The sequence below is a fragment of the Salvia miltiorrhiza genome, chromosome 6, assembly GCF_028751815.1.
Source record: "Salvia miltiorrhiza cultivar Shanhuang (shh) chromosome 6, IMPLAD_Smil_shh, whole genome shotgun sequence".
NCBI classification, from domain to species: Eukaryota; Viridiplantae; Streptophyta; class Magnoliopsida; order Lamiales; family Lamiaceae; genus Salvia; species Salvia miltiorrhiza.
In genome coordinates, this window is record NC_080392.1 from 6,010,261 (window position 1) to 6,029,558 (window position 19,298).

Sequence of the window (19,298 nt, forward strand, 5' to 3'; positions counted from 1 at the left end):
AAAAAAATAAAAACAAATTTGAATTAATTGGGCCATTGCCATTTGACCGTTGCTGCTTTTGTTTCATTTTCACGGTCATTCGACCGTTTGATTTTATTTTTTATTTATTTATTTTTCTTTTTTTATCTTCTATAAATTTGCCTATCTTTTTCTTCTTCTTCACCTCTCTTCCATACTCTTCTATCTTCTCTCTCAATTTCTCTCCAAAAAAAAAATGGATCCATACCATTCCAATTGGTACGACTCAAATTGGGTTCCCGACCTCTCCGGCGAAGATGATTATTATTCCAATTTGGCGGGTATCAACTTGGAGGAGGAATTTCGTCCAAGCGGCGACGAGGAGCCACCGACAGCCCACTATGCATCGAAGCCCAAGAAAGGAGGGCGGTGGAAGGCTATGGCCTTCAAGGAGAAGGCGCTGACGAGAGAGCCGGAGGAGGGAAGGGCCGCTCGACACACATACACCCTCGAGGAGACGGACCTTATTGTCCGTGTTTGAGCGGAGGAGACGAACGACGCCATCCGGGGTGTCGATCAAAAAGGTGAGGCCTACTGGGGCCGGATTCTTGACCGCGTTAACGCCCTCCTCGGTGCCGCCTTCAAGCCCCGCCAAATAAAGGGACACTTCGCCCGAGTGGCCCAGGATGTGAAGTTGTGGGAGAATGTTTGGGTGGAGGTTTGCGCGAAGTGGCCTTCTAGCCATTCCGACGACATGCTCCAATAAAAGGCCCAAGTCATCTTCCAAGCAAGGAGCCCAACTAACGGCCCCTTCAACTACTAGAATGCATGGAGGATGCTCCTCATCAACCGGAGGTTCAAGTCCATGTACCTTGAGGGCGACGTCCATTCCTCAAAGAGGACGAAGACGGGCGACTTCACTACCTCGGCATCGGGCAATGAGATCACGTCTTCCCGGCCGATTGAAAACAAGGCGGCGAAGAGGAAAGGAAAGGCGTCGCAAAGCTCCGGGCCTCCACCCAAATACGTGGAGAGGATGGACAGGTCGGACGAGGTCATCAAACAAATGATGGGCGAGATCACCAAGTCGAACGAAATCAAGAAGCAAATGCACGACGACCGGATTTTATTCATGAAGACCGACAACATGAATCCAGAAACCCTCGCCCTCCACAAGCAGCATTGCGTGAAGATCGATGAGAGAAGTTGGAGATCTTTAGGATTTTATGTTTTTAGTTTTTAGTTTTTAATTAAGTAATTTTAAATTATGTTTTTAGATTTATTTTTTTTAATGTAATCTTTAGGATTTTTAAAATTAATGAAGTTTAATTTGAAGTAAATTGTGTTATTTAAATTTTTGTAATTAAAATTAAATAAAAAATACAATAATCAAAACTAAAAAGATCAGGTCAACTATTATGTCATTTCAACCTGACCCAATATAGTCTCCAATTTATTAGGTCAACTGTTAGGTCACCTATGCTCTAATAAATCGAATCGAACACATATTTGTTAGAGCATCAACAACCCTTGCACCCATAGTGGGTGCAATAGACATGGTCCCACTTCTATTGCACCAACTCCAACAATGGTATTGCACCCACCCGGGTTCAATAGATTTTAATTTCATTTTCTCTTTACTTTTATTCTTTTTTCAATTTAAATTAAACAACTTCAATTTTAACAACATAAAATTCATTCAACTAAAAATCCAAACATTACAAATAAAAAAAAACAACAAATATTTAAAACATCCAATTTTCGAAAAATTTAAAGCCGTCGAACTACGGGTCAACCGGACCAAAGCGTGCCCATATATGCTCAACCAAATCATCGCGGAGGCGAGCATGCAATCGTGCATCCTTCAAGCTTGCATTCCGTGCCAAATAGGCGGCGAACTCCGGTGGTGCTCCGAAATTGAATTGTGTTTAAGGAGTAGAACTTGGTCCCTCGCCGTCGTCACCGTCAAAATTACTTGCATTTCCACCTTCATCCTCAATGATCATGTTGTGCAATATGATGCATGCAAACATGATCGAACTCATTTGCTCCGCCTTCCACAAACGCGACGGTCCTCTAATTATACCCCACCGAGCTTGAAGAACACCGAAAGCTCGTTCCACATCCTTCCTTGCAGCTTCTTGCATCACCTTGAACCTCCGCTTCTTCTCATCGTTCGGAAACTGGAAGCTCTTCACGAATACCGGCCAGTCCGGATAGATGCCGTCTGTTAAGTAGTATCCTCGAGTGTGGTGAGAATTGTTGGCGAGGAAGTGCACAACCGCTTCATGCCCCGCTAAAACATCGTTGAATAGCGTGGACTGGTGGAGCACGTTGATGTCGTTGTTGGACCCAGCGACTCCAAAGAATGCATGCCAGATCCACAAATCTTGTGAAGCAACGGCCTCTAATATAATTGTTGGCTCGCCTTGATCCCCTCGAGTGTAGGCGCCGTGCCAAGCCACGGGGCAATTCTTCCATCCCCAATGCATGCAGTCTAGGCTCCCCAACATTCCCGGGAACCCATGGCGGGCTTCGTGCATTGCAGTGATGCGTTGCACATCGGCAGTTGTTGGCCGCCTCAAATACGTGCCGCCAAAGATACGAACGATGGCCTTGCAGAATTTCTTCAAGCATTCCAACGCCGTCGTCTCTCCTATACGGAGATATTCGTCACAACAATCAGCAGCAGTTCCGTATGCCAATTGTCGAATAGCGGTAGTGCACTTCTGGATCGGGGAGAAGCTTAAGCGGCCAATAGCATCCGGACGTTGTTGGAAGTAAGGATCGACTTCTAGCGCATTGACAATGCGTAGAAACAACTCCCGGCTCATGCGAAATCGACGGCGAAAGAATTGTGGCCCATAAACAGGCTCGACAGAAAAATAATCGCGATGGAGGCGCTCGGCTTCACCTTCACAGTCACGACGAACCACTGTCCGCTTCTTCCTCGGGCGTGGTGGAGGTGGATCGAAACGATATGAACTTGCCACTATCATAAAATTCACAGCACATCTCATAAAAAATAAATCGGGGGCTTGAGTAGGATCGGGAAGATGAGGAAGTTGTGCGGGATCAACATGAACTTCTTCGTCGGATGAAGAATTTGAGGAAGAATTATTGTTAGAAGAATTGGTGGATGAAGACATTTTCTTTAAGAATTGAAGAGAAAATGAGCAGTTTGATGTAGTGTTTGTGATTGAGGAAGGGGATATGTGATTATATATAGGTGAAAAAGAAAAAAAATAATTAAAAAATGGCCGAGGAGACCGTTGAGAAGCCAACGGTCAAATGACCGTTTAATTTTTTTTTAATCCGAATATATATTTTTTTTAATTACGGAAATGGGCGCGTGCAATTCACCCATTTCCTTCGCTCCAGCTTTGCAGCGGGTGCGTCCATACGCCCCTTCTCCATTGCACCCGGGTGCAACAACCGTGGCGGGTGCGATAGGCCGGGTTCGATCCGGCCTTCGCACCCCACATTGTTGATGCTCTTAGAAATGATTAAATGAAACCTCAACTGAACACGTGATTCATGATAGCAACTACACGTTAAAAACGAGCCAAATCAAAACGTGGAGACAACCCAGCCTCTATCTAGTTATGCATTTTTTTGAGGGAATTTTGTTTGGGCAATTAATAACAACTTAACACGGTGGAAAAGTGAAAGATTTTTGTTTTTTGATTGGAGGAAACTGAAGAAAATTTATAATCTAGTCACTCATCTCAAAGGGAAATGTTATTATTATTCTTTACCACAGTTCAAGTATTCAGTTTTTTCTTTCTAGTTAATCATATTCAAGACAAGAAAAATGTCTCGACTCGATAAAATCCACTATTCCAACAAAATACTATATTTTCTATTTCAACTGTTGGATTGACATCTCATATATTAATTCATTTTTAATAAATATTTATAAAAAATTAAATACGCGCAACAATCTAATAACTAAAATAGAATATAAAACATCCCACTGCACGATCACTTGCTCAGTTGCTCTTCAAGACTTCAACGTAGTAAGGTAAGAAAAGACTATAGAGGGAGATAATAAAAGTAAACTTTTTAAAGTTAAGACTTGACAAAATCATGACATCGTCACTTTAGATTTACAATAAAATCTAATGATGAATTCATTTGAATAAGATCCAAAAAGACATGATATTTAGGTTTGAAGTGTTCTCGCCACAATTGAGTTTTTGGAAAAACATAAGTGTACGACTATCAAGTTTCATTTTTCATTTCAGATCATATGGTCGTGTTTCTCGCACGTGTTACAAAATTTAGGGTATACACACCAAGCATTCTCATATGATTTAGGAGTAATAAATAGTGAAAGGTCAACTAACCAACCATATCCCTAATTCAAGAAACTTCACCTAATAAGATATAGGTTAACATGCAAAAATGTCCCAATTCTTAAGTTGTAGATGAAAAATGCCCTTCCTTATAAATCAAAGCATTTCATACCCTAATTGACATCCATACCCCTAAGCTAATTCTCTTTATCTCCCCTCTTTTACCTAATTAAGCTTAACTAGTATATCGGCTGGAAACTTTCCTCGTGCCCGATAGGTTACCTCGGTAAACTGGGTCTGGACTGTGAGACAACGCCACGTACTGTTAAGCAAAAAAGAACTAAAATTGGTAATTGTTCAAATTGATCCCGCGCTTCTCAAAATGGTATCAGAGCGGGTTTTTATAGAGGAATTATATAATTTTTAATTTATTTTTATGATTAACCCATGTGGGAGGAGACTCCAGTAAAAGTTTATGGATCCGGACGAATGTCCGAGATGTGTACACTACAGGAATTCTCTCCAAAATCTGGAGATAGAAATGGGTCACTTCATTAGTGATCTCAGATGGAATAATCGAGTCCTCGTTACCAACCTACGACGAGGAACAGATATCGAGCTGATTCGCGATATCATCGCGAGTATCCAGGGTTATCATGAGCAACTCATGAGAATGGCCTCTGCCAGAAGGGCCATTGAACAAAGAAGAGACGATGCCCATTGGTCGCACGACTAATGGAACCAAAAGACAAAGAAGGAGTAGTCTATCCAGGCTACCAAAAGATCGAGCCAAGCTCTTCCGACAACGTCAACTTGCGGGAGATCCAAAAGACGGTGGAATATTATGGCGTCAAGCTGTACGATCTACCGATGGAGCTGAGCAGAATATCACTTCAACAAGAGGAAATATTAACCCTCTTGCGTGATATCCAGAGAAAAATGGAGGAGATCGAAAGGCGAAAACCATGTTCCGGAAAAATTCGGAAACAATGGTCCAACGACCCGACGAATCCATCTCTATTTGATGCAGCACCCCAGGAGTTGCAGCCGAAGGACATAATCTGAATCATGAAAGGCAAATATTATGAATAGCCTTGACAGAATCGGATTAGATGATCTACAGGAGTTAGCAGAATCTTTTGCTAACCTCAACATGGTTGATCTGAAGATGAACCAAGAAGATGAGGTGCCCAAAACCGAGCACCAAGAAGAAAGTTCGTCAAAAAGGGGTGGGGCTTCAGATGATGCCAGCCATTACCAGCGAACCAGAAGGCGCAGGCCACAAATGCGGGATACTCCTGTAGGGAAGGCCACACTTGAACCAATCCATCCATATGGATTGATTCTTAACCTCGATGAAGCCAGTTTCAAAGATTGGGAGGATCTCATCGACGAATGGGCTTCAGCATTGAATATCGTAGTCACCACAATTGAGTACGATAAAAAGGAGTTTGCCAAAATCTTCGAAGCAAGTCTGGCAGGAATGGCAAAACAATACTGGGATAAAATCGACATCTCAGCAAGGGAAGAACTGTTTACTAGCACAAAACCTTATGACATCATTAAGGAGGCTACTAAACAGATTAAGATCCATTTCTTGGGAATGGGTTTTTTCGAAGGATCCGCAGAGGAGAAGCGCAAGAAATATCATCAGGCACTTTACAATCTAAGATTAATGGTGCTAGAGCCAAAAGCTCTTGATGAATTTCTACGCCTTTATACCCTATATGTTCATATGGGGGTAGTTGATGCTCAAACCGCCAAGGACCTCTTTTTCACAAAGTTTCCGAGTCCATGGAGGGAGATGCTCATCAACGAGTATGTTTCACCGGGAGAATATCCTCTTGATAGTGCATCAAGAAGGATGTCTTATGTTCACAAGAAGCTGTCCGAATGGTGCCAGAAGGCGGCGGACCTGAGAAATCTCAAAAAATTGAGGAGGCTCAACAAGAAATCTCCATTGATGTGCGACAACATTGATCTTCCAACAGAGATCGGTGCTGAGCTGCTGTATCAAAGGAGGAGCCGAAAGAAACATAGGTATCAACCCTATGAAAGAAAGTCCAGAAGGAGTTCTTGGAAGCCAAGAACTATGTGGACCAGACAGAAGGCACGCTCCTACAAGACAGGCCAACGGAGCGGACCATCAAGAAACCGATTCTCAAATCAAAAGAGAATCCCGGCGAGAAAAACTTTCAGGCGCACTCAAGCCAAAGCAAATGAAAGTTTTAAGGATTGCAACTGCTGGTCGTGCGGTGCACAGGGGCATATTTCAACCAATTGCCCAGACAACGAGAAAAGGCAGATAAGGAAATTCGAATCCACACCGGATATCGAAGACGCGATCTACCAACAGAAATTGATACCCGTGTATCAATTTGAAGATATATCCTCTGATGAGAGTATATATGAGCAAGAAGAAGTCTTTAGTTCTGAAGATTCGGGGATGTTCGATGGATCAACCGGAGACGAGTCAGACTAAAGAAGAACACGAGGTCCACCACACCCAGAAGGAGGATCAGAATGGATTTACTAGCCATTTTCTGATTCCACAGGAAGAAGTGGTGAAAAAGCTCGTGAAGAGACTCAATAGGGAAACTGGAGAGGTACAAACATACCAAGGGTTTTCCAATGGGAGATTGAATCGAGTTTTTAATAGCTTGATTCCATCCAAGAGGAAGCATCATGTCTATTTTGGTGTTACTAACCGAGAAATGGCGCTTCCAATGGAGATTACAAGTAATCAGGTGGAAATCCAGCTGGTTCCTGCTGAAGATATTAGGCAGGATCTTAAGAAGATGAAGCCAGAAGTCGCAAGTACGATGAAATGGATTCATATTGGAGCAATTCAGTTGGTGATCAAATCATCCCTCTCCCCAGGGACAGACCAACCAATTGATGTCGCACTTTGCGACAAAAGAATCAGAGATACTAGAGCATCAGTTCTGGGAGCCTTTTCAGGCAATCTCTATGCCAAGACGATTATAACCGAGTTCTATCCACAGATCGCTTATAATCTACAGGATTCATCCTTCAGCAGAGCCCTGACCCTCTATCAGGACTACAAAAAGAAGGAGCTGTTGACAAAAGGGAATAGGCCATACTCACTGACTTATCAAGTCTCGTATGCCTTATCAAATTCCCATCACACAGAATTATTTCTGGGAAAAGAGTTCATTGAAATTCCAGAAATATTCAAGGAGGTAGCCAAGGCAGTCAAACCAAACCGAGTGGAGATTCCTCAGATTGGAGAAATCGACATCGATATTGGAGACAAAACGGTGCTTAGCCATACTCAAAGTCTCAGACTTGGAGCACCGAGGCTATCATTCCAAGGAAATAGGCTAACTTCAGGGCCTATTACAAGGAGTTTCTCTCAATCATATGAGAGAATGGCGATCCAGGAAACACCAGCTCCAGACATGAGGGTTAAACTCAAATGTCCCGAAGGATGGAGACAAGTTTCCACAAGATTTGATACAACTAACAAGGAAAACAAATTTCCTTGTAGCTCGTTGTATTATCTGGCAAATCCAGGAGACAACCGATACATCGGAATTCTGGAGGTTGGCGGTTTTGAAATCCAAACCGAAGGCCAAGCCGGACAAGAAGCAGATGTCCTGATCTTAGGACGAGATTTCCTTGACAAATACAAACCATGGTCATGGAAATCAGGAGGAATGGAGATCACAATCGGGCGTCAACGATTGATGATCTAATGACAAGTCCATTCTCAATATACATCTCTGTAGGGATGTTATACGAGAAATTCAAAGCAGAATATTTTGCTGCTTATGTGGATTCGGGAGCAGGAATCTGTACAGCAAAACGAGGAGTCTTTCTAGAAGAAGTGGAAGAAGATCTACCTCGAATTGCAGGAAGGGATTTCTCCAAAAAGATTTTACTTCTATCGAAAGGAGTAAAACAAACGGAAATACTGATCGGCGGAGCAGGACAGACACCTTGGTACAAGGTCAAGACTCCACCAATTTATTTCCATGATACCGGAGCGGATATATTATTGGGAAATAATTTTCTGCAAAGCTTCAAGAGATTTATACAAGACAATGAGGCCAGGAGGCTTGTGTTCACAACCAATTGTGACCACAAAATCATTGTGCAAAGGCTCCAAGGAGCTTTTCATCGTTCAATGCCAATCAAATTTCGCAGCAAGCGTGGTGATGATGGCAGACTCAGGAGACCTCAAATGAAGGATCAAAGGAGATTCGGCGAGGTTTTGCTCAAATGCAGAACTGAGGGATTTCCAGATCTCTCTGAGGAGGAAATTCAAATCCTCAAAGTATCCCTGATATCACACAAAGATATCAAGGAAGAAGAACAGGTGTCCATGGCCGACGTCAAAAGAAGGATTCAGAAGTGTTATCATGAGAATCCTTTGGCATGGTGGGACAAGAACCAGCTCAGAGCAACCTTGAAAGTCAAAACTGGAAAGGAGCATGAGTTCGTAAGATACAAGCCTATCCTGATGAACCCTCAAGATCAACAGGATATGATGAGTATAATCAAGGAGCATCTTGATTTAAAACTTATCGAAGATGGAAGATCACCCTACAGCAGTCCGGGATTTCTGGTGAGGAATCATGGGGAGATCAAGCGAGGAAAACCAAGACTGGTCATTAATTACAAAGGAATTAATGATATTCTTGAGTTTGACGGATATTTCATCCCAAGCAGAGAACACCTTATCAACTGCATCAGAAGTGCAAGGGTATTCTCAAAGTTCGATTGCAAGTCAGGTTTTTACCAGATTCGCATGGAGGAAGGGAGTAAGAAGTTCACAGCCTTCTCAACTCCACAAGGACATTATGTCTGGAATGTCATGCCAATGGGGTTAGCCAACGCGCCTCAGATATTCCAAAGGAAAATGGATAATCTCTTCAAAGATTATTCTTCATTTATGTTTGTTTATATTGATGACATCCTCATTGCATCAAAAAACATTCATGAACATGTCAGGCATCTGGAGATCTTTGCGGATGTTTGTCAACAAGAAGGACTTGTGCTGTCTGAAAAGAAGGCAGTCATAGCCACTCAGAAAATGGAGTTTCTGGGGATCGAGATCGATGAATCTGGGATAATTCTACAAGATCATATTGTGGAAAAAGTCCAGGGATTTCCGGAAGATCTCAAAGAGAAAAAACAGCTCCAAAGCTTTCTAGGAGTTGTCAACTTCGCAGGGATGTTCATCAAAAACCTTGCGGAACACAGAAAGGTCTTCAGTCCATTACTGAAGAAAGATGTTCCATTCATCTGGAAGGAAGAACATCGAGAGGGTATGAAGAAGTTGAAAGAGATTTGCAAAAATCTCCCAAAGCTTTCAATACCACAAGACGAGGATGATTTGGTCCTCTACACGGACGCAAGTGATTTCTGGTGGGCAGCAGTGCTCACAAAGATCACCCCATATGGAGAAGAACCTTGCAGATACTGTAGCGGTCTTTTCTCCGACAACGAGGCTGTGCGATGGCACATCAACGAGAAAGAATTCTTTGCAGTGCGAAAGGCGTTTAAAAAATGGCCGCTTTTCTTACTTGCTAAAAAATTCGTTTTGAAAGTTGATAACACTAACGTTAAAGCTTTCTTAACAAAAAAGTTTGAATCTAAACCTGAAAAGGCTAGATTAATTAGGTGGCAAGCAGAATGCCAATATTATGATTATGATATTGTCGTTTTGAAATCTGATCAGAATGTTCTTGCAGATTTCCTTACAAGGGATGGAGCTCCCTGAAGCGGAGGCCATCGAGGCAATACAGGGGCAGCTCTTTGAAAGCTTAGAGCTGCTACAACAAGAATGGCAGAAGTGTGTACTACACACTAAACAAGCAGGAAAGATACAAGCGGCTGATGAAGCCAAAGTATCTAGCCAAATTGATGTCTGTTTCATAAAGATGTTCAATCTTCAGGAAGCAACTGAAAAGCCGCTCTTGCGCGCAGTCCGTGAAAATCGGGCTAAAGCAATGCTTTCCGTACAGGGCGGATTACCTGTAGCAGGGGATTCAAGTACCCCTAGCCCAAGTCCTGAGAGAATGGCTTCACAGCCGGACGCTCGAGGAAAAGATGTTGTTAAGGGGTCACTCCCTGAATCAACATGTCAACCCTCCACCTCTGGGGTAAAAGAGGGAGAGATCAGCCTTAGGCCCATGACAGGCCAAGTTAAGGTTGATACTAATCTTATTATTTCTTCTCCTTCTTGGCAGAATTATCAAGACAGGTGGGAGAAACTTCTTACGAGAAGGGGCATTAATCCGGGAAATTGCCGGGTTGATGTTGCAGGAAAATATCCAAGGGTTTGGTTCACGCCAGGAGCCAATCCAAACGATGTTAAAGAATGGTATGAATTTGGGGCATTAGCTTCAGTTTATACCACTTCTCCAGCATTCACCGAAATCAAGGGTCTACCCAAATGGATCCAGAAAACGGTGTTCGACGCATGGGAGAACAACGAGTCCCTCAAAAGGGGAGACGTTCTGGAATTGTACTTCTTCAGTGCAGCTCCAGAGCCAGTTGGCAAAGGAGTCTACGAAGCCTTCCATTTTATTAAGCTTCGGAGACCAGATACGGGAGCCTTGAACCGGATCAAAGTTCCTGAGTTTAATGCCGCAATCGTCTCAACATTTACGGAGGATCAAATCTCCACGAGACGAGCATGGGGTCTTTGGGTCTGTCTTACAGAGATGGACAAAATGAAGTCCAGATTCAAGTTCTTTCAGAGCTCAGATCTGGGAACGTTCCTGGTTAATACAATGACAGGAACCACAACCCAGTTTGCCGAAAAATCTTTCGAAGATAAAAGGCAAATGATATGGGGAAACAGGATAGCGGGGAGCAAGGAGACTCGTCGCAAATTCTGCAATATGGCTCATGTGAGCCATTGGAGCGAAAGAATCTGCGATCAATGTTCGTCGCAGAAGGAGCCAGAATTCGGCAAAGGTTTCTTTCCGAAGCCTGACAGAAGGAGGTTCCGGTCTGATGAACATGACGAGCATCAGACCCCAAAGGGAAGAACTCCCCGGGCACCAAAAAAGTAAGGTGGCCGACAAAGCAAAGTGAATCATGTGATTCACAGCAAGGATCGCACCCACAAAAGAAACGACAAAAGTGGGTGGAAGAACAGGAGGACCACTCACCAAAAGCTTCGGGACAAAAGTGAGTGGAGAATAAAATAAGTCGGCCCCTACCAGCATTATCACAAGAAGATAAAGCAAAGGTCCAACACCATGTGATACCACTAACAAGTGTCGGCAATCAAGGCCGACAAAAGAAGGTGGATGTCATATTCAAGCAAGCTGGCCACGAAGAAGGAATCCGAGGCCAACAACCAAGCAATAATAGAGGGGTTCAAACCTCTATATAAACACAAGTGCTGGAGAGAAGAAGATCATCGAAAAAATTCACAACTTTCTCACACTACACACTCTCTCTTCAGAATCTATCATTGTAATTTTTATTTTTCTGTTTTCAAAGTTTTAATTTTAAGTTTTAGTTTTTTTTTTATGTACACAAGTATTAGCTACTATGAGTAGCTAAACAAGTTGTCTCCTCCCTTGGGGAGTTTTTATGAAATAAATTAATTTTATATAATTCCTCTATAAACACTTTGTTTTTGTCCAACTATTCCGGTTTAGTAAGAAATATTTTCTTTTCATTTTTCAACAAAAATATTTGGAGTCGACACACAGTGAAGGAGGGAAACTGATTCCTGAAGGTGACCATTGGGCGAAAGCCTGAACACAGTGAAGGAAGAAGGTTGCAACCATCTCTTGCGAGTGTGTGGTTGGACGAAGGCCGGGGAGGCAAGAAGTCCGTAAAACGCGATTTAACTCCAGAAGGTGACCCGTCGACAAAAGGTATATTGTTGATTAATGTTTTGAATTATTTTTGAAGTTGTACGGAAGCATGTTGGGCCTGATTATGTATTAATCAAATTTTGATAATTTGAACAAAAATGGTTTTATGGTGGATTTATTGAGAATTTCATGCTAAAGGGTAGAATGGACCATTGCAAACATTTAGGGCATAGGATGCTTAAGTTTATAAGAAAGGGTATTTTTCATAGACAACTTAAGGTTTAGGGCAATTTTAATTGTTACCCTAAGATATATATCTATATTTCCAATCCGTCCATATAATTTACAAATTATTGCACTAGAAAAGTAGCTATGACTCTAAACACATTAGTGCATATTATCATCGTTCACAAAATTATATCGTAAAATGGAAGATGCTCGTTTTAATAAAATGATTGAGAGATATATAATTTAATGTAAAAGAGGTCTCATAAAAGATAGTCATTTTTATTTTTTAGTGGTGCTGAGTCCATCAAAATGAAAAATTAAGGGATGAATTTTCTATAAATATTAAATGTAAATGAAATTTAAAATATAAAAAATATTTTTTTATAAAAGAAACAATACTACTTTTGTGAATGGACGAAAGTAGAAAGTAATAATAACGCTATTAGATATAAAGGGTTATGGCCAAAAAATACATGAACTTTGAAAAAAGTTGCAATTTTCACCTCAACTTTCAATTAAGCTTTAAAATACATGAACTTATATTTTTGTTGTAATTTTCACATAAGTTTGACTTTCAACGAAATTAGAGCTTAATTGACAATTGAAATCAAGTCAAATATATTAATTTTTGTCTTCTTAGACCTCCGAGCTTCTTAATACTCATTATCATTAGAAGTTAGATCAACATCAGGTGAATTTCTGACTGTCAATTAAGCTCTAATTTCGTTGAAAGTCAAACTTATGTGAAAATTGCAACAAAAATATAAATTCATGTATTTTGAGGCTCAATTGAAAATTGAGGTGAAAATTGCAACTTTTTTCAAAATTCCTTTATTTTTTTGCCATAACCCCAAGATATAAATACTGTGTGTTAGATATAAGAGAAGGGAAGAGATCCCTTTACTTTTATTTCATTCATGATAAGCCACGATAATCCTACTTCGATAACAGCTGCGAATTTTCTAGTAATATACTAAAACAATGTTTAATGCATTAAATCACATGAACCTTGAGGTGATTTTTATTTTGCATATAGCTTTCAATTTTTTCAGAAAAATACATGTACTTTACAAATATTCTTCTTCTTTAGAGCCGCGAGAATTATTTCAACAATTTTGTAATCTAATTCCCCTATACAAATAAACAAACAATCATTTACACAATGCACAAACTCACCTCACTCAAAAAATGTAAAAAGGAAAAAAAAAAGAAAAGAGAAAAAGAGAAATCGTTTTTTCACAAAGAAGAATGAAAAAAGTCAATTAAGGCGAAGAACCCCAAAGAACCTCGGCAACAATGGTGGCGCATTCCGCTTCGGAAACACACGCTTGACGAACTCTGTCCAATATCACCTGCTTCAACGCCCGCTTCTCTCTCTGCCGCAGCCCTTCCCCCACCTCCAACTGCACCGCCAGCCTCGCCACGCACCGCCCGAACGCCGCCGCTTCCGAGCTCTGCAGCTCCACCAGCCTCCCAATCACGCCGCCGTTGATCATCGCCTCCACCGCCTCCTTCCGCCCAAAGTACCCGATCTCCATCACGCACTCCATCGCCACCGCCCTCACCTCCGCCTCTTCCGCCGACAGATGTCCGACGATCTTCGCGATTCCGCCGCAGATCCTCATCTCATCCACCAGAGGGCTCTTGATCGCCTTGATCAACGCCGACAATACTTGCAGAGAACAGAGCGAACTCATCGAGACTAACGCCCTCACGCTTCCTCCGATCAAAAACGATCCGACAAACACGTCCTTGTTGAAGAGCACGAGCTCCTTCATCGAGATCGCCGCCTTCTCCCGCACCGTAATAGCGAAGCTAGGGTTGCCGAGAATCCACTGCAGATGCGAGAAGACACCGGATTTCAGCAGAAGGTCCTGCAGATTCATGTCGAAACCGCGCGAGAGCCGCTCCTGCAGCGCCGATATCTCGTCGAACACTTCATCCTCATCGATCGCCGCCGCCGATTTCCCGCCGGAGCGGGGCATCACCGACAGGGTTTTCGTCAAATTAGCGACGATTTCGCGGTCGATCAAGGCGTGGAGCTCCGACTCCGCCTCGGCGGCGAGGCGGGAGACCTCGTGCGACCTGAGCCGGCGAGTCACGAACGAGACGAGACCGCGGTGCGACGGCTTCGAGTCGTGGAGCTCCTGCACGGTGTCGGCCAGCTGCGAGAGGCGCTGCGAGAGGGAGAAGTTCGCCGCCAGGATGGAGCTCGAAGCTGTTCGGAGCTCGAGCAGGAGTTTAATGGCGGAGGCGTCGCAATCCGGCGAGTCGCGACTCAGGCGGAGCCGGTCGAGAGCTTGTAGAATTGTGAGTAGGTGTTGATGCGTATCCAATTTTGCCATTACTCCTCCTCCTCCTCCTCTCTCCTCCATGATTGGAATTTGGAAACGTGTAGTATATATATTATATGTGGAAGAAGGGGGGATCAAGGAATATACGTATTTAGCATCCCATGGTTGTAAATATTTTACTACTAATTTAAATACAAGAAAAATAAGTATACTCTCTCCGTCCCTGAAATAAGTTCATCTTTTTTCTTTTTGGGACGTCCTCCGAATAAGTTCATCTTTCTTTCTTTTCATTTTTGAACAACTACCCTACCACTAATAATACTTTATTTATTTTTACTTTTCACTTTTTCACCACTCTCAATACTAATTATAACACTTTTTCACATTTTCACCAACCTCAATACTAATTATAATATATTTTTCTTCACTGTCAATATACTTTATTATTTTTTCTTAAAATTCGTGCCGTCCCCAAAGAGAAACTTATTTTGGGGACGGAGGGAGTATAATTTTTGGATGCTTTTGAAAATCAATTTCTGTGAAAGAAAAGTTTGGGAATTTGGTCAAAGCATTCTTTCTATCATCAATTAGGACAAGTAAAAGCTCTTGGTTTGGTTTTATTTATTAATTGTGCGAACTCTTTCTGGTACTAAAAATGATAGCGTTTGTCCCCACTTTTCGTTTGGCTATTATTCATATTGATTATAAAGAATAAGGTGTGTTTGATTTGAGTTGCAACAAAGTGATAAAAAACCCTATTTACTCCCTTTTTCCAAATAAAAGCGGTGCATATTTTTTTTTGAGTCGTCTCAATGAAAGTGGTATATTTCTTTTTTTGGTAATAATTTTATACTATAAATAATATGATTTCACACACCTTTACACACTTTTACACTATAATCTTATTCTTCTTAAATTCCGTGCCAAAAAGAAGCGCACCGCTTTCGTTATGACGGATGGAGTATTATTTTTTCCGTCCACGAAAATTTTCTAGGAGAGAGTAATACAGTTTTTAATTAAAAAAAATATTGAATATATTGAGTGTAAATGAAAGATTGTTAAGTGTATTGAAAATGGTAAAAAAAAATGGTTTAATTAGTATTAAAAATGGTGAAAAAATGATAAATAAAGGTAAATAAGATATTTATAAGTGATGGGAAGTAGTTTAAAAATAAGTAACAAGTTCTTTTGTGGACGTCTCAAAAAGAAATTGTAGAAAGTTCTTAGCTTTTGTGGATGGAAAAAATATTTCATATCTTGTTTGTTCTAATAAAAAAATTTTGATAGATGATATAAATTTTCGGATAGCACATTTTTCTTTGAAAAATAGATAATTTTATATGGGTGGTATAATTTTATATTACCTTATAAATAGTGAATAAATATATTATCATTTAAATCAAATAAAATATAAAAAGTATGATCCTCACTTTAAATGATAAATTTGTATCTTATTATAATATTCCTTTATTTAGAGGGATATAAAACAATAACAGTAATACTGATAAACTCTAATTAAAATGTAAAATTTTGACGTTAATTAAACATTCTCAACGAATGAACCGTCAACGTTGATATCTTAATAAGAATCCATGAATCTAGATAAATAGGCATTTTATTTTTATTTTATTAGCTCCTCCAGTATCTATTTTGTTTCAGTTTTTGTAGTTATACTCGCATAATAATAATAATAATAATAATAATAATAATAATAATAATAATAATAATAATAATAATAATAATAATAATAATAATAATAATAAGCACAATAGTTTTGTAAAATGATAAATAAGTTTCAGAATTGTTTGTTAAAAAGTCTCACTTAATTAGTTGCATAACAGATATTTACTTACTAAAATAGTCAAGTTACGGGTCAAGAAAATGAGTTCTACCAAACACAAAAATATAAAATTTAATTGTGAGTGAAAAAATTATATTTCAAAGACGACTATGAGAGAATCAGCCACTAATGTTTTCTTTTAAAAAATTGAAGTCATGCATGCAGCATGCTGCTTATTATAATCTTTTTGTGTTTAAAATAAGAAATAATGATGAGTTCGTTACAGGTAAGAGAGACATCGACAAGGGAAGTAAAAATAACGAAACAATCAAAAAAATAACCACGCAAAAAAATTAAGGTAGTGTTCGAATTTAACAAATAAAAACCAGAACTGAACTTGATTTGGGAAATGTATTAAGAGATTGCACAAAATGATCTTTGAGAATAATAATAATAATCTCTTTTCCCCCTTAAAAAAAAAACGTGCATAGCTCAAAAATAGAATTTGTGAAGCTATTGCAGCACATGCAAATCATCCAAACAAATCAGATATATTCATATAAATTTGGAATTCTTAACACAAATTTTGAATGGATTTATAACAAAAGAAATTATCATGGCAATGGCCGATGATGAATACGCATCTCGCAATAAAATTATACTTCCTTCGCTCCGTAAATATATACACAGTAATATTTTAGCACAAATTTTAATAAAAAATTATTGATTGTAACGATCGTGAAAAAAAAACCTCTCATTGATAATATTATAATATTTTTAAATTGATTATTTGTAAATAGTTGTAAGTTATAAGGATAAAATTATTCAAATTCTATAATATCCAAATATATATATATATACACACGTGTAATTGAGAGGCGTACAAAAAAAAAAAATTACTACATAACTTTAAGGGATAGAGATAGTATATAATTATCCCATCTTTTCAAATGTCAAACCCAACAAAATACTTAATTTTAACTTTTAAGAAAAATGTTAATTATTTGTAAATACCTTTTCAAATGTTTATTATATGAAAACACAGAGCAAAATGATCATAATTAAAGAATCATGTTAAGGATATTTTCAAAACTCAACAAATCTTTTATCTCTCCTCTCTCCACTTTCATCACACGATTTCTTTCACTTTTCTATACACACACTCTCTCTCTCTCTCATTCTCTTTTTCATATTTTTGTGATTTTTTTTAAAAACATCAAAGCTTATTAAAAAAAATATTCAATATATATATCTTCAATTAAAGATAAATGCAAGATCTTTAATTTGGTATAAAAATTATCAAATATGAATTTAAAACAAATAAATTATTATACTTAAAATTTTTAAGATGTTTATTTTTTCTCTCTCCTCTTTTTTTTAAATCAATTTTTCATATTTTTTTTGTATTTTCTTATTTATATGGTTGTTTTAAAGTTGTCCTTATTATTAATATTTTTCTCTCTCCTTCTCTACTACAAAATTTTATTTATACTCTCTTCTCTTTTAATAAAATAAATAAGTATCATTGAAACATTATATTTATATGTTGGATTATTTTATTAAGTATAACATAAAGATACCTTTAATTCTTTTGTGAAAATATCACATCTCCTTAATACTAAACAAACGTTTACTTTTTCTCTTTGGTTTCCTACTGTATATAAATTTAGTGGCCTTTGCACATCAATTTTGAAATATATATATTAAAATTATCCAATTATTATATATTTTTTATTTTGCATACTCGCTTATTTTTTGGTCAAATTTTGTGCTGAAATACTATATGAAATCCTACGTACCATATTTGTCGATTATTAATACAATGTTAAATTAGCATCTAACTAACTAAATTAAGAATCGAAGTATTAAATTGAGAGAAAGTGAGATGAATGAAGCTGATGAGATAAAATGATAAGAAGTAATCCAAGAAATCAAAGTAATAATATAATCTCTTTTTGGTTCACTAAATTTGATTAGATATAAGGATTGAGAGAAAACGAAAATAGGAATGAAAATAATTTTAGGGTTTTTAATTGTCTAACAGTCTGAAACGACGTTGTTTCCATCCAACTGACGTTATATCTATTTTACCACACGGTCATATTTATGTCAAGCTAGGATTATATGAAAAATAGAATTCTAAAAATGAATATTTTTTTTAATGATTGTGAACGAAGGTATTTAATTACTAATGTCAATTGCTATTATAAGTAATTTAAATAGTTTACAAATAATTATAAATATACGTTTATATACCATGTTCAAAATTATAATCAATAAAATTTTATAAACTTTGAAATTATACTTTTTTAGCAAAAAATTGATTTTAGAAATGTGATTAAATAAGTATGTTTGAAGGAGAAAGCTAAAGCAAAATGATATATTTCATTTTTATTGGGATTTATTTTTTGGCATCAAATAATTATTCAATTGTTTTATTAGTATTCTGAAAAAATTCTGATAATATAATTTATTTTCCTACTGATCAATTGAAGCTTTTCTAATAAGATGACATAGATAATGAGCCAACTTAGAAAAATAATTTTATGCATGATTGACTCATGTTTTAAAAATATAGACTGTGATGTGAAAACTTTTTTTTATTATTATTTCTTCGCTTCTTTTAATTTGAATGATGTTGTTTATTATGAAATTTTAGGGAAGAAAACAAAGTTTTCCATAAAACAGGTGGAAAATTAAAAATGATACTTTTGAAAATTATAAAATAAAATTAAAGATTTTTACTGAGTAATTGATGTAGATTATTTTATTTTTTAAGAAAAAAATAATTTATGTTTACTTATATTTTAACTATGTTTAATATTTTTTTTATTTGATACATCATTTAATTTTTTTTGATAAATTAATATGATTAAATAAATAAATTTAAAAATCGCGTAACACCCAATACCTTCGATTTTAGACATTAACC

At 38.2% G+C, this 19,298-nt stretch overlaps 1 protein-coding gene across 1 annotated transcript; it reads right to left on the minus strand.

Annotated features, from left to right (window-relative positions):
* Nucleotides 1-1,886: 1,886 nt before the first annotated feature.
* On the minus strand, nt 1,887-2,792 carry LOC130990407 (uncharacterized). Its single transcript, XM_057914645.1, has 2 exons — nt 2,045-2,792; nt 1,887-1,945 (listed from the first exon to the last, which is right to left on the minus strand). Exons 1-2 carry the CDS (start codon nt 2,790-2,792, stop codon nt 1,887-1,889), a joined length of 807 nt encoding a protein of 268 aa, XP_057770628.1.
* Nucleotides 2,793-19,298: the final 16,506 nt, after the last annotated feature.

Bases quoted from the DNA above. Each gene is read 5' to 3' on its own strand.
- LOC130990407 (XM_057914645.1), bottom strand. From the start codon at position 2,792: ATGAGCCGGGAGTTGTTTCTACGCATTGTCAATGCGCTAGAAGTCGAT. The intron at 1,946-2,044 runs GTATAATTAGAG...TTGAGGATGAAG, and splicing joins TGTTCTTCAAGCTCGGTGGG to GTGGAAATGCAAGTAATTTT.